The sequence below is a fragment of the Nannospalax galili genome, unplaced genomic scaffold, assembly GCF_000622305.1.
Source record: "Nannospalax galili isolate Female #2095 unplaced genomic scaffold, S.galili_v1.0 scaffold275, whole genome shotgun sequence".
In the NCBI taxonomy this organism is placed as follows: domain Eukaryota; kingdom Metazoa; phylum Chordata; class Mammalia; order Rodentia; family Spalacidae; genus Nannospalax; species Nannospalax galili.
The window spans coordinates 549,622-577,121 of NW_008335440.1; the positions used below are offsets into that span (position 1 = coordinate 549,622).

The following is a 27,500-nucleotide window of genomic DNA, read 5'->3' on the forward strand; positions in this document are numbered from 1 at the left end:
GAATTGATGTAGCTTTTCAAAACACATACGGGTAAAAAAACAAAACAAAACAAAACAAAAACCCCAGTGTTTCTAAACCAAGGTCATTGGATCAGTTGGGCCTGCAATCACTAGGAAAGCAAGAATTCTTATTTTACATATGTTTAAAAATATGTAATTGTGTTCTCTAGCGCAGGTTTACAGGTATATATGAAATTGCTCGCTTAGGTCACTGTGGTAGGAACGCACAGGTTCAGGCCACCATCTCTCAAAGGTCATTGCGGTCGGAGGGGACGCAAAGACCCCTGCATTGCGGCAAAGTTGTGCGCATGCGCGGCCATCAGCTGTCAAGCATGCGCAAACTGTGGCTTAAGCTGCGCTGCTGCGGCTAGTCCTGCGCTAGAGGAGAAGTGGTTGGAGATGCCTGACGTTTAGTTCTGTGGAGCCATTTGCGACGCGATGGAGCGAGCAAGGTCAGCTGGGCTGGTCTCTTAGCCTAAAGGGTTCATTTTTTATTCCCCAAAGTAGTCCAGATTTGGAAGACTTGAGGTTTCGTACGAGCTGGAGCCCTTTGTTCTGGAGAAACAAGAAGCCCCTGTTGGCACATTCAGATCCCGAACCGCTGTTCCTCCCGTGCTGCGGCACTTGGCATTTGCCGGGTGTTGCCGCGGGAGGTGTTTTGCGGGAAGGTCTGAGATGGAGTCCGTGGGCTCTGGGTGTGGGAGGAGGTGCAGGGGTCCTGCGGGAAGGAATGCCCTGGGCTCGGCCCCCGGGGGTGGTTCCCTGGGTTGAGCGACGCTCGGCCGCCTGGGTTGCCGCGGTGGCTGCAAAGGCACCACGGAAGGTGCGTGTGTTCTGCAGCACTCCCGTGCACACGGACCTGCCCCGTGGAGGTTCAGCAGCTCGAAGGGATGGTCCACTGGCCGGGGTATGGCTGGCTGGGGTGTTCTTTGTAGTGACCGTGGTTTGGGGCCGCAGGGATACGTGACCTGAATGGGAACCCGCGGTCACGATACTCTGGTGGACGGTGGCAGCTGGGTATGAGAGGTGACAGGGCAGGGTGGAGGCTGTGCGGTCCAGGGCCTGGGCAGCTAGGGGCTGGCAGGGGGTCTGCAAAGGGAGGATCTGCCTGCCAGGCCTTAAAGGAATTAACAGTTTTCTGGGATCTTCTGTGGTGATAAGGTCTCACATTGTGCCTGTGCAGTATCATTTTATAGAATTGCCCCACACCAACAAAAAGTTGTGAATGCAGGCAGTATGTGGTTTTCTTGTGTATTTTGTCCTTTTCTGTAATTGAGCCCTCATTCCAGTGACTAATGTCTAAGATGAGAATTGGCATTCAAAAGTTGCTTTGACGCATCCCCTTAAAGATGGTAGAGGTAACAATACAATGTGTCTTTTTGTTTTCATTGTTTTCCTGGCTTTTGGAATCTAATATTTAAAAGCTTTTTTGGTATTGCCAAGGGGTCCTGTCCCTTGTCAAACGCCATTGTGAGGTTCCCTAAAGATGGCCGCTGCTGCAGAGGTGCTAGTATGCGCAGGCGCAGCACAATGCGGGTGCAGTAGCCCCCTGCCCACTATACTGCAGGTGGAAGGAGGTGTGTACGCATGTCAGTTCTGCGTCGTTTCAGCCACACCCTCGCCTAATGGAAGAGGGGTAAAGAACAGAGTCTGCCTATAATGAGTGGCTACCCCCTCCCCAAAGTGCTGCAGTGGGGAAGGCTTAGGGTAAGAAGATGAGTCGAGATGACACGTGCCTCTGTCTGCATTGAGGCCAGCAGAGGGTTGACTGAAGAACCGTGCAGTCCTTGCATAGAGAGGATGGCAGCCATCTCCTTAACCTGCTTCAGTAGCAGCCGCTGCTCTTTGCCCCTCCTTTTCCATTATGTCATGGGGAGACAGAAGGGAGGGGAAGGAGACCTGTTTGCGCAGGCTCCATCTCCCAGGCGTGCCCCCTTCTCCTCTGCTGCAGTGGATGGCGCAGGTGGAATAATGTGTGAAGGTCAGAGGTTTGCCCAACCTCTTCCTGTGTGACATAGCAGGTGTCCTCCACCCCATCTTTTTCATTCTGAAGTAGAATGGAGGAGTGACAGTGTAGACCCTAGGAAGCACAACCACCTATTTGTGCTGCTTACAACATTCTTTGTTACTGGGTAGATATTTTAAATTTGCATTTAATGTTAACTTAATTTTTATAGATTCCCAGTGTTGTTTTGCATGAAGTCGGCTTCTCCTTTTTTAAGGCAGGTTCATTATTTAGTTCCCTGTCGTTTCTGATTTTTAGTTCCCAGATCTAATAATTTGACAATTGCCTCACAATCAGTATTATCCATCTTAATCTCTTGATATTCCATTCTCGATCATGGTGATGATTTTGATAAACTGGGAGGTTGGAGTATTCCAACAGAGATAAGGGACATGCCATTATTGGACTCTTCTTAGTCTGTAGCAGCTGAAACTGTAAATTGTATTTTCTTAAAAAGGGAAGTAAAAACAGATCAAAACAAAAAGAAAGCTGAGGGTGTGCATGATGTCATAAGTATTAGCCTTGAGTCATTTTTGATTCATGTATTAAGTTAGTGATCCTCTAGCTGGGATTCCAGGGAAACCTTGACTCTGAAAAATCAAAATAATAAATTAAAAACAAAAATTTGAGACAGGATCTTGATATGTAGTCCATATTGACCTCAGACTTTACAAATATCCTAGGCAACAAGTCCTCAAGCTGGTGATCCTCTTCCTGCCTTCTGAGTTCTGGAATAACAGGTGTCAGCAACTGTGACTGGGTTTAAGTTTCTATTTTAAGTACTTTTCTTTCCAGGGTTTTATGTACTGTATTTCTTTTTTCCTTTCCATCTATGGTAGGTAGGATTGTCATTGTCCATTGGTTGTAATTAACAAAAGTAAATTTAGGAAGATCTCTAGGTTTTCTTCTAGAATTTTCTCTTGGATTAGGTTTTTTTAAAGACAGACTCTGGGGCCCCAAAATTGTAATCCTCATGCCTCAGCTCTCAAACTGCCCCTAGTTTGAAAAAGGCATACTTTTAAACTTTTGTATGTGATATTATATTTATTTTTGTTTCAATGTACTAAGATCCTGCTTCAAATGAAAAAAAAAACATTATCCTCATTAAAAAAAAAATCAAGTCAGACTTTGTAGTGCATGCCTCTAATCCTAGCACTCAGGAGGCATAGGCTAGGGGAATCTCTGTGAGATCAAGGCCAGCTTAGCTAGCAGCCTTAGTATGCATTCCAGACTAGCTTGAACTCCAGGGAAACCTTGACTCAAAAAACCAAAATAATAAATAAGTAAATAAATAAACAAATCACATTTAAGCTATAGGCTTCTAAATCTTCTGTATTTATTATTGTACACTTTTTTTGAGACAAGGTCTCCCTGTAGCCCTAGCTGTCCTGGAACTCAAGGCCAGGATGGCCTTGAACTTAACAGAGACCTGCCTTCTTCTGCCTCTCAAGTGATGGGACTACAGGCGTGCACCACCATGCTGGAATCTATTATTGTACTCTTATTACCTGACTATTCTTAAGAATTATTTAATGATTCTTTCTTAGTTTTTATTTTCAGACAGAATTTTGAGAATGTAGCCCAGGCTGATCTTGAAATAGACACCTTCCTGACTCAGTTTCCTAAATGCTGAGATTAGAGACAAGTGCTAGCACACATGGCTTTTTTGGTGATTTTGAGACAATTCTGGCCTTGAACTTACTGTGTAGCTCAAGGAGGCCTTGAACTGGTGGTACTTTTTCCTTCAGATTTTAGGAAGGATTCTTGACCTAAGCTAGTTCTAAATGCTGCCACCTCCAATTGACAAGGTCAGTGAAGTGTTTTTTGGTTTTGTTTTGTTTTAGTTTGAGACAGAGTCTCACTATATGAGGTCTCACTGGCTTGCCTGGAACTCTATGTAGAACAGGCTGGCCTTGACCTCACAGAGTTGCACCTGTCTCTGCCTCCCCAGTGCTGGGATTAAAGGTGTGACTCACCACATCTGGTCACAGTGAAGTTTTTAATTTTTGTTTCTTGTGTGAATGAGGACTATCTGTGGCCCTGTCTCTTCTACTTTTGTGACCCAGAGCCAGGAAGATTGAGTTAATTACTTTTAACACCCTGAAGCTATTGAAGTAGGACATGGAAGCTATCTTACTCATCTTAAAATATCTGAGTGTTAGCTTGCCCAGAATTGTTTTCCCACTAATTTTTTTGTCAGTTTGTTTTGGAGGAACTGACCTTTATGTCAGTGAGGCAAGTATACCCTGAAAGGATACCTTTAAAAACTTTCATTTCCTGAAATCTTCATTGTTTTTAATATAAAACTCAGTATTTTGTAAGAAATCTACCAGTTAGCTGGGTGTGGTGGCGCATGCCTTTATTCCCAGCACTTGGGAGGCAGTGGCAGGCGGATCTTTGTGAGTTCAAGGCCAGCCTGGTCTACAAAGGACAGCTGGGGCTACAGGGAGACCCTGTCTCAAAAAGACAAAAAAAAAATAAAAAAAAAGAAAAGAAAAAAGAAATCTACCAGTTAAGAGTAATGTTATTTGATGTCTTGCATTTTATTTCCAGAAAATAATTTGAAAGTGACAATGATTTACTTATCAAAATTTAATCAGTTGTAATTAAAATGTACAGGACTACATTTTTCCTTCACAGTTTGATTTTCCAGTTTTTGTGTTTGGGATGCACTTAGACAGTTTATAAAATGTTCTTTTGTATATAAGTAGGTTTGTATTTGGCAGAAACTTCAATAATTTCAAAATAAATTTCTTAGACTATATTCAGATATAAATTAGAAATATAAAATAGAAAAGATAGACTTTTTATGTAATTACTGTTTTCTTAGTCCTTTCCATACTGATGAACTCACAGAAAATGGTAAGAAACTGTCAATACTTTGTGTAGTTTCAGAATATTGTATTAGTTATAATTTGGTTGATGGACTATTTATTTTACTTAATTAACAGACTATTAAATTAAAAGTTGTGTCTGGTGGCACTTACCTATAATCCCATCCTGGTAGTTATGACACTAATGAGACACAGGCATTAGCATCAGGAATTCTAAGTCATCTTTGGCTACACAGCAGTTTTGAAGGCAGCTTGGGCTACGTGACAGACCTTGTCTCAAAATAGGATATCAAATTATTAAGTACATGGATCAAGACATTATTCCTTTGTATAATGAACTTGTTCTATCATGTGAAAAAATCATGCTTTGCTTTGTCCATCAGTTAATGGATATTTAAATTAATACTTTGACCATTATCAGTGATACTGCTAGGAGCTGTGTGAACCAGGTTAGTGTTTTACTCTAACTCCATCTCTGGAATAGAATTGTTGCTATAATAACGTCATGGTTGTTATTTTTACTGAGTGCCAGAAACTGTATAATTTTATATTTCTGCTGGTCTTGCTTTGCTTCATGCACCCACCCAATCTGGTGTCAGATGATATCTTACAGTGTTTCTGATTTTCAATTCTCTAATAAATAAAAATAGACTATGTATTTTGTGTGCTATTTGACCATTTATATATTTCTAGGAAAATGGTGTCCTCATTTTGGAAAATAAGATTTTTATTACTTATTTATGCTGTATGCAAAATGTAAAAATGATTTTGTTGAGGTATGATCATACCAAGCCAAATGCTGTATATTTAAATGTATATAAATTGGCATTAGGTTGTAAGTAAGCAATTTGAAAACATCACTGTTTTTGAAACAATCAGTGTTAAAATATATCTATTCCAAAAGCCCCAACACTTTTTTTTTTTCCTTTTGGATTGTTTAAGATTTGCTTTGGACTTTTCTTAAGAAAATTCTATAATCTGACAATATTTTGTCCTTTTCTTTTGGTTGTTTCACTTTGTTTTAGGAAACAGAACCCACTCTGTAGTCCAGGTTGTCTTCAAACTCACAATCTTCCTGCCTTAGTCTCCAAAACGCTGGTATTATAGGTATGTACCACCATGCCCATGCCGCTTAACTTTAGCATTCTTAAAGTTTAATACACTATTTCTTGGGCAGCTTGTAATTCAGTTGTCACTTGAGGGAATGTTGCCTAATCCAAAATAGCAGCATATAAGTATTGTTGTTTAGAGATCTTAACATGTATTTTTTTGATTAATTTCTGTGGATTCTTTTGAACATTTAAATTCTTCAACTGATAGTTATTTGAAAGATGCTTTAACAATCTAAAAATCTAACACTAGTTTTAAAGTGGGTAGGATTCAGAGGATTGGCTGCTTTCATGAATTTGTCAAGGCCATTTTCATTTGACCTTTTCTGGTTTTGTATTTCTAAATTTCAGCTTCATGAGTGATTGCTGCAGCTCCTAACATGGCTGCCCTCATCTGGTAATTTGATTTCAGTTTGCCAGACGGCCATTTTGTAAAGTGTTCTCAGATCTTAACATAGCGTTATCTTTTCTCATCATCTTGAGAGCTTTATATTTATTATTTACAAATTCTGGAAGAAAGCTACATTTGCATTTAAGTATTTTTAAACAAAAAATTTGTGGTTTAAATTTTGTCGCTTTATTTTGCTGTACAAATGGATGATTACAATCTAAAAATGGTTGCTCAAACCAGTTCTAGAATCAGGTTAGCTATTCTGGGTGGAGAGAGCAAAGTAGGTGTTTGTGCATGTCTGCATATGTGCATATTTTATGTATAGGTGTGTGTGATATACAATATCTGTATGTTTATGTATATTTCTGGGTATGATTGGAAATGAATATATTTTTACTTCATTTCCTGCTCTTTAAATACATACTTTCTGATGTGATGAGCTTCTAAAAGTATATTATGCTCAATGCACAGGTCCTTGTTGTTTGAGGTATGAAAATCTTAGTAATACCTTTTGTTTAAATTAGATTTTAGGTGCTTTTTAAATATATATTTGCTAAAATATAAATGTTCTAAATGATGCCTTTTTTCATTTTGCAAAATTTTATTTTACTATTGTATGTGTATATAGAGAGAGATGGGCAAAATCCCTCTCCTTCTACCTTCACATGGGTTTTATGGATCAAACTCAAATTATCAGATTGGCATCTTTAATTGGCAAGCACTTCAACTTTACCTAATAAACCATCTTCTAGGTCCTGTTTGTTTATTTGCCCAAAGGTCTCTTGTAGGCTTGGCCTGGCTTCAAACTTGCTATATATTTGAGAATGACCTTGATCTTCTGATTTATGGTCCTCCTGCCTCCATGGGATTATAGTTATATGCCACCAATGCCTGATTTATGAAGTGCTGGGGTCTAACCCAGGTCTTCTTTCCTAAGCAAGCTCTCTCTACTGATGGAATCACATTCTCTGTCTTACAGTATTTAAATAATTACATCGTTTAATAAACTGATGGAGTCTATTAAATGTATCTTCTTTTTGTTTCAGGGATCGCTTACACCTGAGAAGAACTACTGAGCAGCACGTGCCAGAGGTGGAAGTCCAGGTCAAACGTAGAAGGACAGCATCACTGAGCAACCAAGAGTAAGTAAAGTCTGGATTAAGAACCAATTCACAACAGAATACTGCTCTTTAGAAAAGTATCATACAGTGGAGGATTATAGTGAAATTAATTGAAGTAGCACATAATGTAGAATATGTAACAAAATAATGAGTCCTTAATTGTGTGGTCCTAATTTCTATATAATGGAATAATTGACTTTTCTCAGCACTGGATTATAGGAGTGTTGCTTCCTTTCTGTGGTGCTGGGAATTGAAATTGGGCCTTTATACATGCTAGACAAATTCTGCTTTTTATTCCTATGCATATATATGGGATTTTACTTTAGAATTCTATATTCATTGTGAATACTTATGTTCTGTTTTTTATGTTATTAAATAACTTGGTAATCTTGTAAAGTGTGTTTTTTTTAACATTGGGATATTAGTTTTTATATTTGCTCTTATATTACCCTCTAATATTTTGTCTTTAATGTTTGTTTTGTTTTGAGATAGGGTTTTATGTAGCCCAGACTGGCCTTGAATTCATTACATAGGTGTGGATGATCTTGAATTTCTGAGCATTCTCTCCCCATATTCCAAGTGGTGGTTTTCAGGTGTGCACTAACATACTTGGCTACTTTTAGGTTCTTTAGTATATCTTAACCACTTTAAAAGAAAAAAAAATATTTTCTATGTATTTTATGAGTATTACATGCACACATACAAATCACATAGCTATGCATTTAATGTCTGTAGGATGTTAGTTTTAAGGAATATAACCTATACAGTGAATATTAATATATAGAGCTACTTGCCAATTTATTCTCCTTCCCTAGAGATAGTCTCTACTTAAATTTGGTCTCTTATTCAGCCTTTTCCTGGTCATTCCCAGGGGTCCATGTTTGTGTTTAGGAGGGGAAGTGGGACATATAGTTGTGTATTTGATATGGTTGTAAGTACATGATGCTCACAGATATATTTTCTTGACAATATAATTTTGGGACCTCTCCAGATTGGTTACTAGTTTCACTTTCTCTAAAATATTTTTTTTTCAAAATTATAAACAGTAGGTAACACTTTATCTTATTTTTAATCATTGTACATGTAAATAATTGTCACAGATTTATATAATTTGAACTACTGATGGGGATAAGGATTTTTCTTATCACTATTTTAAATTCTTTTCTGAATTTTTTTTGTTTTGGAAGGAGTATTTCATAAATGTAAATATTTGTATTTCTGTAAATAGTTTATAGTACAGCTTGTCTTTATTGTAATTGCTTTTGCTGGTTCTGCATGGTTCTCTGCATTCTCTTTACTTCAGTTTTTATAGCTTCAAAGACTAGCAGTTACTTTCCAAAGATATTTTTAGGGCTTGTAGTAAGTGGTATGCATGTGGGATTCTATTAGGGAAGCATTTTGTAGTAGGAGATCTATCAAGTATTTTTTATTTATACAACAGTTAACTCATTGGATAATGGTTTGAAGGAACCTAAAGGATAATAAATTAAAATACAAGGTTAGCCTTCTGCTGGTGTCTCTTTTAAGGAGGATTATTTAAAATATGAGTCTTTGTATTTTCTTTTATATTGCTATCTAAGTAGATAAAATTCTTGCCATTTATAAATACTATGTTCTTGCCATAGGTGTCATCTGTACCCACGACGTTCTCAGCAGCAGCAGGTTCCTGTGGTGGATTTCCAGGCAGAACTGAGGCAGGCATTCTTAGCTGAGACACCAAGAGGTGGTTAAAGCAGTGTTGGAACACCCAGGTAGCTGATTTCAAGGAAAACAGGTTAGAGCTGTACCAAAATGATGAGATAAAAAAAGAATAGAGTATCTAGGGTTTAATTGATGCTACAGTCTTTTCTTAAAAACCTTATACACCCCAGCACAAGACATACAAAAAATTTTACACAATATCCATACTGAATAAAACTGAAAACAGAAGTATGACTTCAATATATCTGCCCTAACACATGTCATGTTTGCATATTTAGTTCATAATTTTTTATGCATTGCTTTTCAACTTTCTAAGAAATACTTCATTATAAAAAGGTATTGAGACTATTAGTAAATGTTTTATAATTCCCTTCTGTTAACTGCTTAACTTTTTCTGTTAGAAATTTATACTATACTGTATTTTACTACCCTCAAAAAATATTAATAGTTATCAGTACATTTTCCAGTAGAGAAGATTATTTTTATCAGTCAAAAAGCATAAAATGATAGTGTATGTATTTTCCCATTATAATTTATTAATTATTTTTTCATTGTTTTGTCTTTTTTCACTTTTCTGTTCTCATCAATGTATTTCTTCTTGGAATCAGTACATGATGTAATAAAGATATTATCCATAATATTTCCATTGTCATATAGATTTATTTAGACTGTCGTCTTGTAAGTAAAATTCTTTCAGAAATTGATGTAGTGCTTTGGTTTTCTTTGGCAGAAGATTCTCTTTGTTTTAAATAAACGTATTTTTGAAGTTTCCATGTAAGTATATATTATACATTGATCATATCCATTGGCCTTGAACTCACTCTGTGGCCAGGGATAGCCTAGGACTCCTAATCTTCCTACCTCTACAACCTCAGTGCTGATATTAGAGGCACATACCCACATGACATATTTTTTTTAATTTTAATTTTTTGGTAATTTCATTAATGTCTACAATGTATTTAAATCATATTTAGCCTTCCAACCCCCTTCAATGTCCCCTGAATTCCCCAAATCCCCCATTCAACATTATGTCCTCTTTTATTTTAATAACTCTGTTTATGTGTTGCTACCTGTATGCACATGAATGTAGGGCTATCCTCAGAAGCCTGGGCAACTTGCCATGGGCTCATCCCAAAAGAAAACTTGACTTTTCTTCTTTCAGCAGCCATCAACTGCCAGTAGCTCCTCAGCTAGGTATGGGGCCTCATAAACCCATCCTGTCAGCACCAGAATGTTGGCGGGGTAGATTCTGTGCAGCTGTCCATAGTGACTGTGAGTTCATGAGTATAACAGCCCTATCATGTCCACAAGACACTATTTCCCTGCAGTTCTCTGACCTCTGATTCTTACAGTCTTTCTGCCCCCCTCTTCTGTGATATTCCCTCAAACCTGTGAGGTAGATGGGTGATGTAATTGTCCCATTTAGGTCTAAGTACTCCACAGTCATTTATTCTCTGCATTTTGACTAGACATGAGTCTCCATACTAACTGGCTTCCACTACAAAACAGAGCTTTATGATGAGGGGTGAGAACGCAACTAACCTATGAGTATAATGTTAAGTATTTAAAAGAAATTTTGATTTATCTCAAAGCAAAATGCTAGTAGTAGGTTCATCCACAGGGCCTATGATTTTCCCCAGATAAGTGTTTACCGTACCAGATATGTGTTCCCTACTGGATAGGAGGTCTTTTTTAAATTTTTCTTTTTTAAAGAGATGTGGTCTCCCTACAGGAGCCCAAGCTGGCCTAGAACTTGCTGTGTAGACAAGAGACTAGGCTGGCTTCAGTCTCACAGCGAGTCACCTGCCTCTTCAAAGTGCTGGGATTAAAGCAGTACTACATCGTGCCCAACTTAAATTAATAGAAAAATTTATATGTGTGGGTGTTTTGTCTGTATATGTAAGTGCTCTCCACACATGCAGTTCCCAGAAAAGGGTATGAGTTCCTCTGGAACTAGAGATACAGAACAGCTGCCATCTAGGTGCTGGGATCTGAACCTGGGGACTCTGAAAGAACAACCAATTCTCTTTAACTCCTGAGCTGTTTTTCCAGCCTTAATTAAATATTTATTATGTATTTTTATTTTTATTTATTTTATTTATTTTTGTCTTTTTGAGGCCGGGTCTCCCTGTAGCCCCCAGCTGATCTGGAACTCACTATGTAGACCAGGCTGACCTTGAATTCACAGAAATCCTTCAGCCTCTGCCTCCCAAGTGCTGGGATTAAAGGCATGCACCACAACACCTGGGTTATTATGTATTTTTAAATTTTTGCAGATTCTCATTATGCAGCCCTGGCTGGTCTGGAACTTGTATAGACCATGCTGGCTTGAAATCACAGAGATTTACTTGCCTTTGCCTCCTGAGTGGTGGAATTATAGGCATGTGCTATCACAAATGACCTCTATCTATTTTTTAAATTGTTGTGTGTACTCTGTATGCTTGCCTTAGTTTATGTGCAGGAGATCCTGAAGGCCAGAATAGTGCATTAGACCTCTTGGAACTTGAGTGAAAGAATGTTAATCTGTCATGTGTGTTTTGGGGACTGAACCCAAGTGTTATACAAGAGCAGGGAGACTTAATTACTAAGCCATTTCTCCAGCCCTTTTTTCACATTTTTAAATACTTAAATTCCATTAAGATTCTGTGTTTTATCCCCATTGTGTTCATGTCACTGTTGTACCAATGAGCATATTTACTGGGGAAGTTGTTACTATAGTTACCAGTGTTCACATCTAGGTAAGATGGTTCATGACTTTTATCCCCCAGTATCATGTATACGCCTTCTGTCACTGTGGAAAGTAGCCAGCAGGGAGGAAGCTATGACCTCAGTTCCAAGTTGGTTTTTATTTTATTTATTTTTTGTGTTTTTGAGAGAGGTTCTCCCTGTAGCCTCAGGTGGCCTGGAACTCTGTAGACCAGGCTGCCCCAAACTCACAGAGATCTACCTGCCTCTGCCTCCTGAGTGCTGGGACTAAAGGTGTCCTCCACCACACCTGGCTACCAACTTGATTTTTGTATGTTGGGTAACCAAACAGCCTTGTCTTTAGCAGTAGGGGTTTATCATCAAGTTCTGGTGGGAAGCCAAGAACAATGGCAATGGCCTATATTGTTTGGCTAAATCCCTTCACACCCCCTACCCTGCTGCTTTAAAAAAGACCGAAAACCAAAATGGAACACTTAGCACTGTGCTTTTTGTGTGATGCCCTGTGGCTTCTGGAAGGATATTATTGCCCTCAGGTAGGATAACTCTAGTTAAATGGGGATTTAAATATATCCCCTTAGGAAATTTATGGAGTAGAGGTTTCCATGTATCAAGTATTCTTATTATCTCTTCCAACCTCCTGCCCTATCCTCCAGTTCCCCTCTCCATTTAGACTTACCCCTCCCTATTATACTTTATCCCTTCATACTATTTATGTTGAATCTCCCCCGCTTTAGCTCTTTTGTCTAACCCATCCTCCCACATTAGAGAGGATATGCAGCATTTGTTTTTTTCTGAGTTTGTGTCCCCTTGCTCAGTTTATGTTTCCAGGTCCATCAATTTACCTGCACAATTTATAATTTCATTTTTTCTTTACAGCTGAATAAAATTCTGTTGTGTATATTTACCACATTTTCATTATCCATTCATCAGTGGATGGACATCTGGGCTGATGCCATTTCCTAGCTATTGTGAATAAAGCAGCATTGAACATGGATATACAGGTACCTCTGTAGTATGATGTAGAGTCCTGTGGGTATATGCCCAGAAGTGGTATAGCTGGGTCATATGGTACTTTAATTTCTTGTTTTGTGAGAAACATATGGTCTGCTTTCCAAAGTGGCTGCAATAGTTTATCTCCTACCAACAGTATACTAGGATTGTCCTTTACCTATATCCAAGCTAGGATTTTTTGCCATTGGTACTCTTTGTGATAGCCATTCTGACTGGGATGAAATAGCTTCTTGAAGTAGTTTTAATCTGCATTGCCCTGATACCTTAAGTATTTCATAATCATTTACATTTCCTCCTCTGAGGGTTTCCCAGTTGGCCTGGAACTTGTGTGGACCAGGCTAGCCATGATCTTAATATGATCTCTCTCTTTACTTTCAAGTACTGGAATTAATGGCGTGCGCCACCATGCGTGACTCATAGCCCATTTCTAATTGAGCCTTTTTCATTTTTGGTTTGAGACAGGGTCTCACTATATAGCCCTGTCTGACCTGGAACTTGCTATGTAGGCCAGACTTTCCTGGAACTCACAGAGCTACTCCTTTCTCTGCCTTCTGAGCACTGGAATTACAGGCATGTGCCACCACACCTGTTTTCAATTAATTTTTTTTATTTTTAAAGTGTGTATGAATGTTTGAACATGTATGTGCACCATGTGCATGATTAGTGCTCACAGAGTGTTGGATATCTTGGAATGGGAATTACAGATATTTTTGAGCTGCCATGTGGAGGTGCTCAGAACCAAACCAGTGACCTGGAGAGGTAGCACGTGCTCTTACTAACTCCTGAGCAATCTTGCCAGCCCAGTTTTTTATTTTTAGTATTTTGAGTTCCTAGACCCTAATCCCCTGTCAGACATGTAGCTAGAAAAGCTTGTCTTCATTCTGTGGGCTGCCTCTTCACTTGAATTGGTAGTTTCCTTTGTTGGACAGAAGCCTTTCAATTTTGTGAGATTCCATTTTTCAATTGCTCAACTTATTCTTTATACTGTCAAAGTACTATTTATATATATATATATATATAGTTCTTATTTTTGTGAGATTTTATTTTTCTATTGCTCAACATATTCTTTATACTGTCAGAATTCTATGTATATATATATATATATATAGTTCCAGTTCTGTTTACTTACAAATTTCATGACTTTATTTTATTTTACAGCTGAAAGGAATTCCATTGTATGTTTACCACATTTTCAGTATCCATTCATCAGGTGATGGACTTTTAATCTGTTTTAATTTCCTAACTATTGTGACTACAGCAGCAATGGACATGGATGGACAAGTATCTTTGTAGTAGAATATAGTGTCCTTTAGTTAGACGCCCAGAAGTGGTATATCTGGGTCCATGTGGTACATTTATTTCTATTCTATTGAGGAACCTTCTTAACTCCCTAACCATGTTTTTGTTTTGTTAATCAGCCATTTTGACTGGGTTAAGAAATCTTAAAAGTAGTTTCAGTTTCCCTCTCCGTGATTACTAAGAACACTTAAAGGCATTCCATTTCTCTTTTTGAGAATTCTCTATATCTGAACCTATTTTGTATTGTTGGTTTTCATACACCACACACACACACACACACACACACACACACACACACACAAATGTCCTTTCATTTGTCTAATATACCACAGCAAATGTACAAAATAAAAGATGGCTAAAAGTAAAGGCTTCAAGCTATTGCTTCATTCTGACTCAAAAACAAAACAAAACTTTTGTGTTCTCCATTTAGTGAAGAAGCCTCAAAGATTTAAACATAGATGTTGTTTTATTTGGAAATAATTCACAGAGGTTTCTGGCTGTTATGTAATTTTTCCCCAGAGTACTCTAGTAAAATCTTGAAAGGTAAATGCTCAGAAATGACTTCTTTATATCTTAAAATGAAAGAATTTTTAACAAGTTTTAGAACAGTTACTCATAAAGTAAATCAATTAGAAAAAGTTCTTTGCCTTTTGGAATAATAATTGAAATGCTTCATCAGAGATGCTCTGCCAACCCAGAGAACAGTTTATACAGCACACAGACACACAGACACACAGACACACACACACACACACACACACACACACACACACACACATAATGCTATTCTCAAAGGCTGAAGTTTGGTGGAAGGAATGACATACAGGCATTCTCTTCTGATCCACACATCAGGATGTGAAAAGTCTGCAAAACAGTGTTTTCTGCATCCATTGAGATCATAAGATTTTATCTACAGGTCTGTTTATATGATTTATTACATTTATTGAGTTATGCATGCTGAAGCACATCTTCATTTCTGGGATAAAGCTAGCTTGATCAAGGCAGATGATCATTCAATCGTGCCTGTATTTGGTTGGCTGGTAATTTGCTGAGAATTCTTCCATCTATGTTCTTAGGGATGTTAGTCTACTGTTTTCTTTTGTTGTCGTGTCTTTATCTGGTTTTGGTATTAGCGTTATACTGACTCATCCAAGGAATTTGGAATTGTTACTTTGTCTATTTTATAGAATATTTTGAATAGTATTAGAATTAAGAGCTTTATTTTATGTGTATATGTGTACACATGCATCTGTGCACATGTGCCATGGAATGCATGTGCTGGTCAGAGGATAGCTTGACACAGCTCTCTGCTTCCACCATATTGGTTTCAGAGATCCAACGCAGGCCATCACATTTGGCAGAGGCCCCTTTTCCTGTTGAGCCGTATTACCTGCTCCAGACAGGTTTTTTTTTTCTTAATACTTTTAAGGTTAGAGTTTAAAATATTCTCTTTTGTGGCACATTAACTGTCTATTTTAGCAAATAGAGTTAGAAGGAAGTTTTGTCAATTAATTTTCTTTTGATTTTCTTTGTTTTTGAAACATTCCTCACTGAATTAGGTAGGACTTTCATAACCAAAAATTTTGATTTTTAAATATGTGGAAACAACTTTTCTGGCATTCATATTTGTTTCAAAGTTAGTCTTAGGAAGTTTACATAAAGTGGAAATTTATCTTTATTCCTGCAGTTTCCCAGAGTAATAGCTCTTTTGTTTGTTTGTTTTTTTGAGACAGGGTCTCCCTGTAGCTCCAGCTGGCCTGGAACTTACTGTGTAGACCTGGCTGTCCTTGAGCTCACAGAGATCTGCCTACCTCTGCCACCTGAGTGCTGGTATTAAAGACATACACCACCAGCCCCAGTGGGTAATGACATCCTTAATGTCTAAGTGTGTATCATTTTAGCCCGGACTAGTTCTCCCTGTGTATCCCCAGCTGGATTCAGCCTTGTAATTCTGTTGCTTAAGCCTCTGGGCAATGGGATAAGAATATACATGATAATCGCAAACAAAAATTGGTACTTTTACCTAGAAATTTTTTCACTCTTTGTCAGTATGTATATTCTTGTAATTTCTAAGTATGATATTTAAAATAATACATTATGATCTACAAGAAGACCATCTGGTTTCTGTTATTGTTTTTAAAACTTCTCTAAGGCCTAGCACAATGACACATATATTTAATTCCAATTTGACTTCATTCAAAATTTGCAAATTTTACTTAAGTAGTATAGTTGCTAGGATTTCTCTAGGGTGTGAGCTGGTAAGTTGTCCACTACATTTATTGCATGTATATGTATGTATGATATATGTGTGCATGTGTACATGTTCATTTGTGGGTGCACATGTGTGTGAAGGCATGTGGAGGCAGAATTTGACAATGACTATCTTAATTGCTCTCTTATATACCTGAAACTTCAATTTTGAATAGTCTAGGAAGTCAGTTTGTTCCTGGAATCCCACCTTCACTTCCTAAGTGCTGGGATTGTACATAGACTCCTACCCAGTTTTTACATGTCTTTTGCGGGGGTGAGTGTGGATCCTAACTCCAGTTCTGATATTTGTGTGGCAGGCTCTTTATAGAATGAGTCAGTTCTCCAGCCCCCTAGTTCAGTACATTTTTGATAAATATAATTTATTTTGACATAGTCATACTGTTACTTATTAATAAAATTCATTGCATAGGACCCATATTCTCTCTTTGTCTCTGTCACTGTCCTGGGCTCTTTTCTCTCTTCTCTCTCCTCTCTCATCTCTCCTCTCTCCTCTCTTCTCTCTTCTCTCTTCTCTCTTCTCTCTTGTCTCTCCTCTCTCTCTTCTGTTTCTCTCTCACACACGCTCTCTTTCTCTCTCTCTCCTCTCTCCTCTATTCTCTATTCTCTCTCACACACGCACACATGCTATTCATGACTTTGAGTGCTGTGACTGGTTGAATGATAGGAAGAAGTAATTGAATAGGCATTATACATTATAGACTAGAGAACCAGATAAACTTCTGGGTGAGGAAAAATAAAGTTCTAAGGAACAGGACAGTGTTTCATAAACATATATTATATACAATATACATATTATATACAATAATGTGTATACATAAAAACATTTTAACAACTGGTTGCTCTTCTTTTTCAGTGTAAAAATATAAAGCACTTGACATCCAGAACAAAATAGGAAAATGAATCAGATTGACCATGTTTAATTTTTAAACTTTATATGCTTTGAATGCCAATAATTTATGAGTTCCTTCATGATGCCACAAGTAGAAAACTTACACAAAGAAACTTTGTTCAAGTCAGATGTATGGTACAAACCTATACTCCAAAAACTCAATGTGAATGAGTATCAGAAATTTGAGGCTAGCATGGGTTATGTAGAGACTCTGTCCAGAAAGAGTACCTTAAGAATCTATGTATAAAGTATGGAAACTGAATGAAGTTTAGATTTAGGCTTGGGTCCCATCTTTAGTGTGGCTCATTATCTATATGAAAATATTTCTACCCCCCCCCCAAAAGTACAATATGAAATATTCTGGTCCTATGCATTGTGTTGTTTTGAGACAGTCTCCCTGTAGCCCCAGCTGGCCTGGAACTTGTTATATAGACAGGGCTGACCTCCACCTCAGAGATCCACATACCTCTGCCTCCCAGGTACTGGGATTCAGGGCATGTACAACCACATTCAGCTCTGTGCATTTTTTGAAAAGTTACAAGCAACTTGTAGTTCCATTTTTTTTGTTGTTTTGTTTTCATTTTTGGGAGGAGGGTCTCACACTAGAGTTCAGGATGGCTAAGAACTCTCTACTCCAATCTAGCTTCAAATTTTCAATTACTTTCCTGTCTCAGTTTCCTAAGTGCTCTGATTACAAGCATGAGCCACCATATCCAGCCTTTTTGTTTTTTGGTACTTAGTAGAGTAAGTAACCAGGTGTCATATGTGGTATGTAAATGACTGACAGACCCAAAGACTCTATTTCTGAGCATACTTGCTTGAAGATAGCATAGCGTCTTTCAGTTTTGTGGCCATGTTTTTCCTAGACTACTGCCATGTGAGTTTTCCTGCTTAAAATTCTGTTCACAGACGATTCCCTCCCACTTCTCAGTTGCAACCTTTAAATTCCTCAGAAGGAAGATACAAGCCACTAGTTCCCCTCTTCGGAGACCAGAAAGGAAAACTTGAAGCAAAGAGGAGGAGTATGTGGAGTTATAATATCCTATTGTATCTAGGAAGCAGTAAGAAAGTTTAGAATCAAAGGCAGGGATGGGCCCACAGGTGGTTGTAGAGTGCTTTGTATGAAATGGGACAGAAGAGACAGCGAAACAAGAGGGAAGCAGAGAAATGAGGAAAAGAAAAGAAACAGGCAAGTTAAAGAGTTAAAAAAATTGAACCACAGAGAGTGTTAAAGCGGTAAAACCAGAAGAGGGGAACCCAAAGCTAGGTGAGTGCTTTATTTTACTTGTACAGGGAACATTAAGTTAAAGTGCTAATGAGACAGCATAGAAAGACAAAAATTAAAAGGGATAGGGAAGGGACTGGAGAAATGGTTTAGTATTTAAGAGCACCGGCAGCTCTTGTGGAGGACCCGGGTTCAATTCCCAGCACCCTCCTGGCAGCTGACAATCATCAATAACTCCAGTTCCAGGGGAATCTGACACCATCTTCTGACCACCACAGGCATTGCACAACACAAGTACACTTACACATATGCAGGCAGTATACTCATATACATAAAATAAAAATAATAAATTTTTTTTAAAAAAGGAAAGGGCAAGGACTCCCTTGCCTGGGAGTCTGATTCAAGTTTTCACCAGCTGAGCATTGAGAATTTTGACTCAAAATTGACTGAAGTCTTATATACACATAGAGAAAATATTATTTTTCATAATGACATATTTAATAGAATGAAAATAGCAATAAATTATGCTTAAGGCCTAAGTGCATGTGTATAGTAATGCTTATACCTTGTAAAGACCTTAGAGTAAAGGTCAAGACTGCATCCAGATGAAGGAACAGTTGGAAGAATGGCAGGTAGCAGGAACAGATGAACTGATAGTAATTCCAATAGGCCAAGTAAACAGGGGAGACCAAGCCAAGTTGAACCCCAGTGAGACTCAATTCTCTTGAGTGTGGATACCTCAGCTTACACTAAGTGACAGATGCCAGGTAGCAAGAGAATAGGGGCACAGACAGCTACATCAAAATTAATAAAAAAAAAAAAAAGCTGGGTGTGCATAGGAAGGCTGGAAACCTCTCTGGCTGTAGAGAACATGTGACAAAACAGCATGTATAAGCAAAGACTGAGATGGGGAGAAGGTAGGTGCTGTATAAACTACCATTAGAGAACTGGGAATTTTAAATCTGTTCTGGCAAGAGCTCACATTATAAAGTGTATCTTTTTCTTTTGTTTAATAATTTGTCTCAATTTATATCTCTGAAACAAACAAAAAATAAGCATTCTATTCATCTGTTGAAGGACATTATGCCTGATTTCATAATTGAGTTGTTGTTGATAGTGCCTCAGTAGCATGGATGTGTAGGTTGTTTTGAGTTTCTGAAATAGGATCATTTTATTGAGCCTAGACTAGCCTAGAACTTTTTATGTCATGGCTTAGAATGGTGTCTTAATAAGTTACATGTTTCCGTTGTTCTAAAAGTAATCTTAACAGCTCTGTACGTTGCTTGACATTTTGACTTTATTTTATTATACTTATTGATTTGATTTTTTTGTGAGGTACTGAGGGTTGAATCTAGGGCCTTAGATATAGGCAAGGACTCTACCACTGATCTACCATCAACCATTTGAAATTATGTTTTTTTTTGTTTGGTTTTTGTTTGGGATTATTCTGATTTCCAAAGCAGCTTAGGTTGGCATTGACTCTTGATCCACTGTTTCCACCTCCTCACGGATGTGTGCTACCAATCTCAGCCTGGAATTTTACATTTTTTAAAGCAACTTTATATTCTTATTTTTTTGTACTTAAAAAAATGTTTATTTTTATGTATGTTTATGAGTATCTTGTTTACATGTATGTATGTGCAACACATGTATGAAGTTCCCATAGAGGCCCACAGAGGGCACTGGGTCTCTTGAAACTGGAGGTACAAATGGTCATAAGTTGCTATGTGGGAGTTGCAAACCAAAGCCCCATGCTCTTCAAGAGCTGCCAGTGCTATTAACTGCTGAGTCATCCATCTCACCAGCCCCATATTTTTTAAATTTTTTGAGATAGTTTTCCTTTGTAGCACAGTGACTTATAATTTGATAGAACTATGATATCAGCACCACAAAATATTTTGGAAATGTTTGTGTCCCTGCAGTGTCAGCTATCATGCACATTTTCAGCCCCTGATCTACTTTGGCCTTTGTAGACACTTGCACTCTCTAGTATTAATAGATGTAGATGCAATATTATACCCAATATTCCTGGGTTTAGATTACTTTATGACTAGTCCTATGACTATTCAGGGCATTCTGATTTAGGCCTTGACCTTTTCTTAGTATGTGGGATTAGAAACATTGATTTTGGGTGTGTATATTCATTTTGCTCGTTTGTATACTTAAAAATTTGTGTGTGTGTGTGTGTGTGTGTGTGTGTGTGTGTGTGTGTGTATCTGTATGTGGGTATATGCTCTATGTGCATGTACCGAAGGAGGTCAAAAGATAGTGTGGAATCCCCTGGAGCTGGAGTTCCAGGTTGTTACCAGCTACCCAACATAGGTGCTGAGAACAGAACCTAGGTCCTATAAGAACAGAAAGTGCCTTTAACCACTGAGCCATCTCTTCAGCCCCCTTGAATACTTTTTATATCTTTATGTGAAAGTGTCTATAATTTATGTCTAATTTGTGTACAAATACTGTATCCCTGATGGGTATCAGGTATTAATATTATTCTTCATGTTATTGCTGTGCCCTTTGAGAACATAAGTTAGATGGGTGAAAAGAGGTGTATGCTTGTATGAGTCAGTTTCAAAGAATGGTATGTTCATTGCATTGAGGAACTGGGTGGATTCTTTTCAAGGAAAGTGACACTAAGTTTTCCTTTTCAAGGAAAGTTGCCAAATTATATGTGGAATACAGGTTGCAATGTGTGATGAATAATGATTTTAAATTTCTAGACAATCTAGTCAATTTCTCATAGAATATATTTAAGTGAAGGATTTCATAAATATTGAATGCTAGGGTACTTGACTAAAGTCCCAATTAATTAGGATGGCACAAGGATTGCAAATTCAAGGCCAGTCCGTGAAATAGTGAAGCCCTGTCTCAAAAATATAATCTCGAAAATAGAAACATTTCTTCTATAGTCTGATAACTTATTTGAATCAAGTATACTTTCAAATTATTGTGATCAAACAACACAATTCCATATGGAATTGGAGAGCTCAAAATTTTCTTCTAATGTTCTGTAATGATTTCATTTCCATATACTGACGTAGACAAATTTACTTAAACAGCTGCTGGGGTTCATTGTTCGAACACTTGACTAGATTGCATGAGGCGTGGGATTGATCTACATCACTCAATATAAATTATATAGCCATTTACCTTTGCTGTTTCAAAACTTTAGCCACTAAATACAGTGAAGAAAATGTTTGTACTATTGAAATAGTTATACCAACTGTGGCAGTGCCTAGTGCCTATAAATTCCCTCAACTAGGGACTGAGCAAAGAGATTTGCAAGTTCAGGGCCAGGTAGGACTTTGTAATCCTATATCACACACGCACACACGCATGCATGCACACATGCACACGCACACACACACATGAAAAAGTCACATAAATAAATTTACTCTGGTACTTTTTGTTTGTTTTTCTTTTTGAGACAGGGTCTCCTTGAAGCCCCAGCTGGCCAGGAACTTACTGTGTATACCAGGCTGACATCGATCTCTCAGAGATCTGCCTGCCTCTGCCTCCTGAGTACTGGAATTAAAGGCGTGCCCTACCCCACCTGTTGACTCTGACATATTTTATGGTTAATTTCAAATTCTCTTTTATGAATACAAGAATCTGAACAGGGCAGCCTGTAATCCTAGCATTCAGGAGGCCGAGACAAGAGGATCTCAAGTTCTTAGCTAGTTTAGGCTACATAACCTGAGTTCTAGGAAAGGCTGAGATACATGCAAGCAAACAGAACCAAAGCAAAATTTAATGTTTGACATGTAATTAGTATCTCCAGCAGTTTGAGACCTTGTACAATAATGGCTAGATTTGACTCCATAAAATTTTTTTTTTTTTCATATTCCAAGGCTTCAACCAGGGCCTTGAACTAGGCCGATTCTCTACCAATGAGCTATATATCCAGCACTTTATTATGTTTTACTAACACTTTTACTTTTGAGATATTCTAACTTGCTCAGCCTTTCCTTGACCTGTCTCTGCCACCCAGGTAGTCACTGAAATTGAAATCTTCCTGCCTCAGCCTCCCCAATAGAATTATAACCATATGCTAGAGTGCTCGGCTTCTAGAGGTTATTTAATTAATGATATACTTGGTTCTTTGGGAAGAAAGATTACCTGCCTGTCATCATTTTGGGGAGAATTTAGGGAAAAAAATGGTAACATATAGTTGGAAGACATTTTTATCTTCAGCCAAAAAGTAAATGAGATAGGTATGTAAATTTTGGGAATGGATAAAATAATGGCTATTTTGACATTTTAAGAATTCTTATTGGAAGTTGGGGGGAATGTCCGGTAAAGTGCTTGCGTTGCAAGTATCTGAGTTTTCTAGAATCCATGTAAAAAGCAGAGAACAGCAACCTGTTTGTGTAAACCCAGTGCTAGGGTGCCAGAAACAACTGGATCTCTGAATCTCACTGACCAGCCCAGCCAAGAAAAATCAAGGAGGAAGTTACTTGATTAAAACATCTCATCTCCAAATACATGTATGTGAACACACAAAACAAATATACATACACATAGCACACACAAGAATTCCTAGGAATAAAATCCAACAGGTTTCATGAATCTAGATGGGTCAAATGAGTGTTAACATTAAGGAAAAGTGAAATGTGTTCTTAGGTAGATATTGGAGCATGAGAGGATATATATGAAGTAATATTGTTTGAAAATTGTCTTGTTTTAACAAGAGAATATTGAAGTGCAGCTGTAACATGCTTTCTTCTGCAGAACCCATCGATTGTTTGTGAAGCTTCTGCCAAGCTTACATTGTTTCTAAGAGAACCTGCATCGCACCTTTATTTATAGCCCTCCCCTAGGTATTAAGGATCTTGAAATTTTACTGTTGATACCAGCTATTGTGGACCAGCAATCATGGTAAGATGTATGTACATTAAAACAAAAGATTGTTTAGCTGCTGTAATGGCCTTGAACCATAATTTCAGTATGTAGGTGTTTTGAGTTCTAAAATCTAGAAAGGATTCATTTATGGAGATGGATGCTCATTCCATTGAATAACAAAATGTGTTGACTTACCATTGTTGATTTCTTATTAATAGTGGCCAACAGCTTTGGAAATATTACTGAGAGATGTCTTATCATAAGAAAGTTAAAAAGTAGTTTCTAGGAAAGGATCGTGGTGTAGACAGACATTTCCTAGGTCAAACTGAAGATTTATAGACTAATGGAGAAATAGCAGCTTTTGTGTTAGTAACATAGAGCAGCAAATTTGGATACATGGCACATCCTAACTGCAGTGCTATGATTCTGACAGTCTAGAAGATGAATTCTTAAAGCAAAGGATGCCATGCATAAAGAGGGTACATGAACATTGGTTATTGAGATATGAAAAAGAATTTACTAATTCTGTAACATCATACAGAAGGTCATGTTGCATTAACAAAAATACAGAATATCTTATTAAAATCTCTTATGGGTGAGTAATTAGGATAATGGTGTCATGAGGGAACTAAACAAAGAATGTAAAGGTCTAGAAAAGTGTCAGGTTTTCAGCTGAGTATGATGACTCATGCCTATAATCTCAGTATTTTTGAGATAGAGACAGGAAGATCAAGAACTCCAAGTTACCAGTTCTAAGAAGTTTGAATTCTGCCAGGGCTACATGCTATCCTGACTCAAAAAAAAAAAAAACACTGAAGTTTTGAATATTAGTGATATGGCTGTGATGAGTCTAGAAGCCCTTTGGAGAGCTAATGACTCATTAGGTTTTCTTTGGGTTGGTGGAATTTGTGGGTTTGATTGAGGTGGTTTAGGATGATAAAAATACTTCACAGGATCAAATGTTCTGGAGGAAGTTTGTAACTTGGGGAAGGGAACAAGGAAATTAGGATGGCAGCTGTAAAGAAGAACTAGGTTAAAGGCTTTATGTCTTAGGAAGAGTGTTCTGACTAGGAAAACTGACTAGGATTCTGAAAATTACAGAGATTTTTAGAGAAGTATAGTGATCGTTAGTCAAAATTTTGCGCTTCAATATTTAGGGATAAAGGGAGACTTACTATAAGAGACCTGGTATAGATTTAGGGAATAAACCAGGTAAAGTTAGAAAACTAGACTTTAGACAGTGAACTCATCATTGTTCTTTTCTTTCTTACAGACTGTGGGTAAGAGTAGCAAGATGCTGCAGCACATTGACTACAGAATGAGATGCATCCTGCAGGACGGCCGAATCTTCATTGGCACCTTTAAGGCATTTGACAAGCATATGAATTTGATCCTCTGTGATTGTGATGAGTTCAGGAAGATCAAGTAAGTAAGGCTGGTTTGGTTAATGGATGTGGGAGGCAAAGGCAGTAACAAGATGAGGCTGGGGCTGAAGAGAGGATCACACAGTGCCTGAAGCAGGTACAGAAAGTCTGGTGTGGTCAGTCTAATATCTAACCTATTGGCTTCATCTATTGTCAGATAGATCCTCAATGTTAAAGTCAGTGCATCCAAATGATAAGTTGGCAAAAAACCTATGTAGACTAGTTGGAATAAAACTGTACGTTGTAAATCAGTTCTCTCGGTATTTAGTTAAAAATCATTTGAATAAGTTTATTTACCACATTAGCATATAAATTGAGGCTTCCATTTTGTCTGTCTTAGTGGTCTTTTCCATGTCATTTTCATTTATATTTGGCAAGGGAAATTCATTTTAGGTAATGTTTGTATACTATCAAGAGAACATTCAAAGAAAAAGAATTTTACTATTTATACATGATAAATAGTAAATAGTGTTTTAGGGTGACATGGCAACTTATTACGGTTTACATGCTAAGCTTAGCATCAGTTTTTGTCTTAAATGATACTTTTGTTGCATAAGGATCACTAGAATGTTTTTCACTGAAGTTTACTTCTGATTTACAGGCCAAAGAATGCAAAACAGCCAGAGCGTGAAGAAAAACGGGTTTTAGGACTGGTGTTGCTGCGTGGGGAAAATTTGGTATCCATGACTGTGGAGGGTCCACCACCTAAAGATGTAAGGGTGATATAGGGCAGGTGCTTTTTTATGTTTTGTGAGTTTTTAAATTTATACATAAAGGATAGAACTTTAATATGGAAGAGAATTTCATTATTTGAGTTGATTGAGGTCAGTGTACAAATAGAGGTACAAAAGAGTATACTTTAGTAAAATAAACTATGCCCGTTCTTGACACCAGTTCTTAGATCAACTGTACCCTTAGGAATTATGGAGTTTGGATGAGTCCTTCTGTCCTTATTATAGGAGTTGATGTCTTTCTAATTGCTATGGTTAGAAGTATGTATCCTAACAATTTGAAATATACCTACATATTAGAAATCTGAAGGGTGCTTATGATACACCAGCTCATTTTTCGTTGAATATAAAGATAATACGAGACATGCACATTGGGAAAGAATAGACAGACTTTATCGTTGAACAAAATTGCTCAGAACTTGGATATGCCATATGGTCTAAGCTATAAATTTTCTTGTTTCAGACTGGCATTGCTCGGGTGCCACTCGCTGGTGCTGCAGGAGGTCCTGGGGTTGGAAGGGCAGCTGGCAGAGGAGTACCAGCTGGTGTACCTATTCCCCAGGCCCCTGCTGGATTAGCAGGCCCTGTCCGAGGAGTTGGAGGTCCATCCCAGCAGGTAATGTAGCAGAAGATGTTTAAAATTAATGGGGCCAAGGAGATGTGGAAGCAAATGTATACCCTGTACTATTTAAATTTCAGAGTACTCTAGAAGGAACTGATAGTCAGACATGCAGAGGGAGGGTGCTAATATTTCTACTCAAAATGTCTGTTATAAACCTTTATCTGGAAAGTAATGAAAACACACATGAATATTCTGGAGTTGAGAAAAAGCCAAAGAATTTATAAAATGATAATATTTCAAGGCTTAAAAACTTAGGACTGAGAGCCTAGGGATGTAACTGAGTGGTAAGGTATGCTTGGCATTCATATATTTCTGGATTTTATCTTCAATGCCACAAAAATAGGGCGAGATAAGTTCTGAATATAGTAATTATATATCTAATGGGGGCATATTAACCAGCAACTTTTCTAAGTTTGAAAATGAGAGACTATCGCTCATCTTTCTACTGCCTTCCTGGCATACCTTCTCAGGTAATGACTCCACAGGGAAGAGGCACTGTTGCAGCTGCTGCTGTTGCTGCTACTGCCAGCATTGCTGGAGCCCCAACCCAGTACCCACCAGGACGGGGAACACCACCACCCCCTGTAGGCAGAGCAACCCCACCTCCAGGTAAGAGATTTATGATTGGTCATAATGGTTTGAGTATGTCATCTTGAGGAAGTTATATATTGAAGTGTTGTGAATATGATAATGAGTTAGATATAGTGTGAATGCCTTGGGAGGAATTTAGAGACTATGTAGAATTACTTGTTTTAAATGAAATGTTATAGATTCTTTTGAATTATGGTTGCATGTAGGTATTTTAGGCAAGGAAAAATCACTGTCATTATTGGCTCATTTCTTTTACCATTTTGTGGTAAATTATAAAACCTTTTCTGAGCTGACTTATGAAGACTTACATTCTATTTTTTCTTTTATAGGAATTATGGCCCCTCCACCTGGTATGAGACCACCCATGGGCCCACCAATTGGCCTTCCCCCTGCTCGAGGAACACCTATAGGCATGCCCCCTCCAGGAATGAGACCCCCTCCACCAGGAATTAGAGGTTAGCATTTTGGTATGAGGTTGGGCATGACAGCCAGGTACTTGATTATCTATATGCTCTTAATAATTTTTATGGAATCTTGTTATTTTTCCTTTCCAGGTCCACCTCCCCCAGGAATGCGTCCACCAAGACCCTAAGATATTATTGATAAATGTCAACCTTTCTTTACCCTGCAATGCTTCTTGTGCAATTGTGTAGTCTGTGAGCTTTTACCCCCTCTTTCTGCATTAATTAATTATAGCTAAAATAAATACACAGAGCAATGAAATTGAA

General features: G+C 37.9%; 2 protein-coding genes across 2 annotated transcripts; both read left to right on the forward strand.

The window, feature by feature from the left end:
• Nucleotides 1-316: 316 nt before the first annotated feature.
• Snurf (SNRPN upstream reading frame) lies at nt 317-23,440 on the forward strand. The gene is made up of 4 exons (XM_008830243.2): nt 317-452; nt 7,386-7,481; nt 9,086-9,234; nt 23,294-23,440. The coding sequence occupies exons 1-3, from the start codon at nt 439-441 to the stop codon at nt 9,189-9,191; spliced, it is 216 nt and encodes a 71-aa protein (XP_008828465.1). The 5' UTR covers nt 317-438; the 3' UTR covers nt 9,192-9,234; nt 23,294-23,440.
• On the forward strand, nt 23,291-27,500 carry Snrpn (small nuclear ribonucleoprotein polypeptide N). Its single transcript, XM_008830242.1, has 7 exons — nt 23,291-23,440; nt 24,678-24,829; nt 25,430-25,541; nt 26,023-26,175; nt 26,652-26,790; nt 27,102-27,227; nt 27,327-27,500. Exons 1-7 carry the CDS (start codon nt 23,438-23,440, stop codon nt 27,362-27,364), a joined length of 723 nt encoding a protein of 240 aa, XP_008828464.1. The 5' UTR covers nt 23,291-23,437; the 3' UTR covers nt 27,365-27,500.